Source organism: Lycium ferocissimum, unplaced genomic scaffold (genome assembly GCF_029784015.1).
Source record: "Lycium ferocissimum isolate CSIRO_LF1 unplaced genomic scaffold, AGI_CSIRO_Lferr_CH_V1 ctg7682, whole genome shotgun sequence".
Taxonomy (NCBI): Eukaryota; Viridiplantae; Streptophyta; class Magnoliopsida; order Solanales; family Solanaceae; genus Lycium; species Lycium ferocissimum.
The window spans coordinates 29,512-35,716 of NW_026726898.1; the positions used below are offsets into that span (position 1 = coordinate 29,512).

Consider the following 6,205-nt stretch of genomic DNA (forward strand, 5'->3'; position numbering starts at 1 on the left):
ATGGTCACGAAGAAACCGGGCTAACGGCCACGACTAACTCGGCCATGTAAGGACCGGATCCCGGACACCGGACCAACCACGCTGAGGAGCTATCTCCGGATACAACGAATTTGTGCGAAGCTTCTTCGGATCAAAAACTTATCGTTCGTTTTCTTCCTTTTACTTACCCTGGTTTATACCGGACAAACTTTACCCGATTTTTACCGTATACATATATATAGTATATAATAGTAGTAAATTTTGAAGCCTGCATCTTATTGGACATAATTGAATGTTTGGCATGGAAATGGTTAACTTAATTAATGGGAGGACAATGAAATTCCAAGTTGCAAAATTAAGTAAAAAACTTCTGAATACAATACCAGACCAGATCGTAATAGGATTAATAATACAACTAAATAAGTCAGAAAGATAAATGTTGCACTAACATATATATCAAAGCTTTAGCAGAAATTAATAATTCTTTCTTTTTCTTCTGCTAAACTACGGAATTTGAGTATCAAACAGAACTTAGTAATGCAGATGAATTGGTGATGAATGCTTCATCTTTCTTCACAATTCTTAGTCTCTTCACTTGATCAGCAAACTCGCTGTTTATAATCATAGTAATAACAAAAATATAAGTGTCATGTGCTGACGATGCAAGAGATATTTAAAACGGTCAGGTTACTTATAAAGTAATTAAGGTATATCTATGTGATAATATTAATTGGAACCTGATAAATGAGACATAGCAAATCTGTTATGACATGTTAAACTACGTACTCTCTGGAGTGAAACTAGGTGGAAGGATATATATACTGCACAAAAGGGGAAAAAGGAACCTTTTTTTGGGTAATTTTTTTTTCCGTATGGATAAAACCGTTAATTTCTGTTATATAGGGAAATCTTCTAATGTAATAGCAAAAGGGTTCAAAAATTTACTTTAAGTCATAGGTTCAAGTCACAAATATGACATTCTAGTTTTTTCGAGAACTCTTGTATATACTCTTGGCATTTCCACTACATGTAGGCCGTAGGCGTATGGGTGGGCAGAGTTTGAATTTGGGCCGATCAATATGGCTTGAGTTAATAAATGGACGGGTCATTACATATCCAAAGATTAGTTAGGTTTGGTCAAGACGGACTAAAGGGTTATAGCCTAACTCACTCAACTTTGACTCAACTTTGACTTTGTTTATTTGTTTCGTATAATTTGTTCAATTACCAAACAAAACTAATATTCTTTTTTAGCTATGTATAACATATCAAAAATTATATATCTATGGGTTATCAATTTAGGCTACACATTTAGCCAAATCAGCTCAACTTTCTAATGGATGGAATTTGAATGGGTTGAAATTGGCTGAGCGAATAAATTATGTGTAATTAACAATTCTTTATGGATCATGTTTTCTTAAGCTAATTTTACCACCCTTAACTACATTTACACATGATAATATGAAGAGAAAAAAATCTTTAACACTATCAGACAAATTATTTTATTCATAAAGGGCAAAGATAAAGTTGTGATAAAACTCACTTCCATGGAACATCTCCAACAGTCCTCCATTGCTCATCCCTGTCCTTGTAAAATAAAGAGAACTCTGAATCATCTTGGAATAGCCTTAGCCCATCCATAGAATGTTTTCCTACACAACCAAATATGTTACAACACTTCATTCATTTTCAAGAACTATTTTACATTATCAGTACAATTTAATCTGCTATAAAACTTGTTCTCAATTTCAGGTTATAAATTTAATTATTATGAGCAATTACTTATAATAATTAGACCGGATAATAAAATTAGCTCATGAAAACATGACCCTTTTGATTTGCCTAACTCGTCCAAGTTTGAGCGGTTTATTAATCCACTCATAAATTAACTCAGCCTGTCGATCTTAAAGTTAGGTTGATTTGGACTAAATATCTCAAATTGGCTCATGACAATTTTTATCCAAAACAAGCAAACAAAAAGTAAAATTTAGCATAGAGTTGGGTGGATTGGATATGACTCATTGTTTAGCCCATCGATCTTGACCCAATCCATCTCAGTCCAAATAATGTTTGGACAGATTATTCACCCTCGCATATATCAACTCAACTCATTTTAACCCACCTAAATTCAACCCAACCCTCTTATTTGACACGCAACCTGTAATTTCATTTTTAAATCACCTAATGGTGAAAAAAATTATACTATCAATAAATGGAAGCTAAACTCTTTCAATATCGACAAAATTTTTGCTAGTTAGCAGTATGATTTTCCTATGAGAAATTTGGTATATTGGAACATACCAAACATGTGTTCTAGTTGAATTGCAAGGCTAGAATAGCTTGAATGTTCAAGAATGCAAATCTTCCTTCCAACAATTACTCCATCCATGTTAACTTTCACATATGAAAACTTCTCTTTGCTTTGAATGCCTTCAGCTTCATCATCATAGTTATTAATTTCCGTAAAATTTGTAGGATATTCACTTCTTGGATTATTCCCTAGTTGTGGATGCAAATGCTGCCAATCTATCAGCTCATCATAACCACCTGCGTGCAGTACTTAACACTAAGTCCATTATTTAAATTTCATGGATTTAGGTTGTGTATACACTAAAAATAACAATATAAAGCTTTCTATACCATAAAAAAATCAATGGGTGATAGTGGGTTTATAACTAGTTTTATTAGGTTATCAATTAATGCATATGGATTTAATTATAATTATCTTATAAATGACTTGATTGTGTAATTAATAATTTTACATCGGCGGGTACATAGAATTCAATTTAAGCTCCAATTTCAAAATTGTCTTAATCAGAAGCGGATCCCGGATTTGAATTCTATAGGTTCAATAATTAAGGTTCTTGACATATTGAATCCATTGAATTTTAAAGTTATGGATTAAAACCTACTATTTTTTGTTGTTTTAATGAATTTTACACAAATTTATATTTCACGTCGGAAGTAATGGATTTAGATGAACCCGGTGTATGAACGATGCATTCACCACTAGTCTTAATCAACTACTCCCTTGCTTTTAACTTATGCGGCAGTATTTGACTCAAAATAAAATTTAGGAAAGAAAGACAAACTTTTGAAACTTGCCGTCTCAAAACTGCCTTGTCATTTCTATCGCTAGAAAACATTCCATTAAAAGTACAATCAAATATTTAAAGTTATATTGTTTTCAAATAAATTGAACTCATGAATCTTATAACTTCCCGTAGTATGTACAAATGATTAAAGAAAAGACTTCATAAACAAATGATGAAATAAAATTGAAAATTGGGGAAAAATAAACATACCATGAGCAGATGGATAATAGGCCTCAGGCTGCAAAGTTCTGAGGCTAAGCCCCAAATCAATAAAGTTACTACCGTCCTTATTATTGCCTTGATAATAAACAGAAGAAAGAGTAGCATGGTTTAGAATATAGTCAGAAGAATTAGAATCCATTGATCACTCGTTCACAAAACAAATATTGCTATGTCAATGTAGATATATAGAAGCAAGAGATGCTTGAAACAGAGAAACATATAAGCTTTATATAGTAGTACTCGACAGTGGCACATCCAGAATTCAATTAGACGTATCGGGTTATATATATATATATATATAGAGAGAGAGAGAGAGAGAGAGAGCGAGAGAGAGAGAGAGACACACACACAATTAGAGTTCGGAAAAGGGCCAAATGTACCCATGCTGTTGGAAAAGTCAAATATCCCGTTATACGCTAAAATTAGAATATCTCTCTTAGTTATCTTATTGGTTCAAATATCGCTTAAATACATTAAAGTTGTCTAAGGTGGACATCCGATCCTCGCGACACTAACATTTGATGAGATGGAAGCCACGTGGCATGCCACCTCATCACCTCTAACCCATTTTACACTTCCCCTCTATTTGTTTTCCACCACTAGCATATCCTTCCCCTCCACCACGATTGCCACCATTACCGTCACCATGACCACTCTATATATAGCCGGGATACATTGATGGTATATAGTGTGACCCGGTTGGTGTTGACACTTGAAAGTCCACAGACATTTGGGTTGTGCTTATAGTGTATTGCTTCTGGTTCAAGTGTAATGCTTCCTAATTAGATCGATACAATACCCTCTGTATTATTACTAAATTAATTCTGAATCATGGTATTCATGATATTCTTCTGTGGTTTAACAACAAATAACATAATAAGTCCTCAGTATTTGACAGTGAATAATCCAATTAATAACTTTTTGGCCCTTTTCAGTAGCCGAAAAAGTGGGTAGGGAGGAATGTCATGGATTGTATGAAGGAAAAATGTGCGAAGGCATTAAATAATATCGTGTTTAGTAGCCGGAATTCTTCAATTTTACGACTATATTTTCCTTTCTTTTATCTCTTTTTCCAGTAGATACTTCTCTGGTCAATTGGTTGTTGTTCCATTGGTGAACATGGACACTAAATGAAAGTTGTGAAATTCCTATTTGAGTCGGAAAGTTGTGGCAATGGTGGTGGAGGGGAAGTATATGCTAGCGGTGGAAGAACAAATAGAGGAGGGTAAAATAGGTTAGGGTCTTAATTAGTGTGGCATTTCCATATTACGTAGATTGGATGTCCACCTTGGACAACTTTAACGGAGGAAGGGTATATTTGAACCAATAGTATAATGGTAGGGATATATTTGGACCCAAAGTATAACGAATGGTATATTTGACCCTTTTCCAATAGTACATGGGTATATTTGGCCCTTTTCCGATTAGAGTTTAAGAAGGATAGTCTTGGAGTAAGGATAAGGTTGTCACCTATAGGTCGTGGGTACGACTCGTAAAATCAGCCATTGTTGTGTGCCTCGGGATAAACTGCCTACGTCACACTTCATTTGGGTTCGGCCTTTTGCAGGACCCTACGTGAACACATTATGCTTGTGCACCGAGATATTATTTTTTTTATACGCGTACAGTTTGAGGGAAAAAAAAAAGTTCAGTTGAAGTCACGTAACGCACCCCATCGTCCCTTGTACTTTTCATGTCCACGCAAAACAAAACACACTTCTTGCAAGAAAAGAAATAAATCTATCTATATACTTGAAGTAAAGAGATATATAAGCTCGATATGATATATAATATATTACTGTTCAGTCTTGAATCCAGAATTTAGACATATTAGTTTCAAAATAAGTTTAGACCTATTATATGTATGCATCGTTTTCATATATATGCATGTACAGTTTGAGAAGAGGACCATTGGAGAAACGATAAAGTTATGTTGCATCTGACTGGCCTATGTTAGGAGTTCAAATCGCGAAAACATCAAGATAGACCGTCTCCGTCACACTCCTTCAGTGAAGCCCTTCCCCGGACCCATGCTTCGTATTCGGAGCTAGCCCTTTTTATACGTGTACAATTTGAGCAAAAAATAACGAATTCAGTTAAACTCTCGGAACTCACTCCGTAGTCCCTTGTACTTTTCATGTCCATGCAAAACAAAACACACTTCTGCAAGAAAAGAAATAAATCTAGCTAGGCTAAGAGAAATGCAAACATGGGAGGTGGACATGGAAAGAGAGGGAACTAATTTCCCATAATCAATCATTGTAGTGTTAGTTAATTTTGTATTTCTTTTCTGACATTTATAACATGGAAAATCTCAATGGATAACAAAAGAACAAGATATGGGCTCAAAAAATCCAACAGAAGTAGGGTTCAGATGTTGTATACTTGCAACACTGCAAAGATCTTTGCCATATGTTCTTCTTCAGGCTTTAAATCTTGTTTTTTACATTAAAAATTTTGGTGTCCAAAAGCGGATTCAAAATTTGTTGGGTTCGGGATGAGACTGAACGTATTAGATCAGTTGCGGAGCCGCCTTTATTCAAAAGGAATCAATTGACATTCCTTCGTTAGAAAACTACACTCAGGTCAATTTTGTTTTAAGTATATATATTATACTTTGAATCCTCTTGACTTCCTCGTATGTTTACTTTTTTATATCTAAATCCCCTTAGTGAAAACTCTAACTTCGTCACTATTAATGACCATTTGAATTTATGGGTTTAAAATCTAAACTTAGTACATAATCAATAAATTTCTCAACACACATTGAGTTCTATCGAACCCGTACCTAATACTATATATGTATCTGTCTATGTCGTTATTTCTCTTTTATCCTTGTTATTTATCACTTGGTGTTTTATATAAATGTTGTTTTTGTGTGCTAATATTATGCGTGCATCTGCGCTTGT

General features: G+C 34.3%; 1 protein-coding gene across 2 annotated transcripts; it reads right to left on the reverse strand.

Moving 5' to 3' along the window:
• Positions 1 to 309: 309 nt before the first annotated feature.
• LOC132045706 (auxin-responsive protein IAA32-like) lies at positions 310 to 3,518 on the reverse strand. 2 transcript variants are annotated; one of them, XM_059436272.1, is made up of 4 exons: positions 3,285 to 3,518; positions 2,281 to 2,526; positions 1,523 to 1,631; positions 310 to 590 (listed from the first exon to the last, which is right to left on the reverse strand). In XM_059436272.1, exons 1-4 carry the CDS (start codon positions 3,433 to 3,435, stop codon positions 500 to 502), a joined length of 597 nt encoding a protein of 198 aa, XP_059292255.1. In that variant the 5' UTR covers positions 3,436 to 3,518; the 3' UTR covers positions 310 to 499. The 2 variants fall into 2 exon arrangements, with proteins under 2 accessions (XP_059292255.1, XP_059292254.1); XM_059436271.1 differs by having other exon boundaries at positions 2,281 to 2,538.
• Between the last annotated feature and the right edge of the window lie 2,687 nt (positions 3,519 to 6,205).

Bases quoted from the DNA above. Each gene is read 5' to 3' on its own strand.
- LOC132045706 (XM_059436271.1), bottom strand. From the start codon at position 3,435: ATGGATTCTAATTCTTCTGACTATATTCTAAACCATGCTACTCTTTCT. The intron at 2,539-3,284 runs GTATGTTTATTT...CTTAGTGTTAAG, and splicing joins CTATTATCCATCTGCTCATG to TACTGCACGCAGGTGGTTAT. The intron at 591-1,522 runs GTGAGTTTTATC...GATTATAAACAG, and splicing joins GTTGGAGATGTTCCATGGAA to CGAGTTTGCTGATCAAGTGA.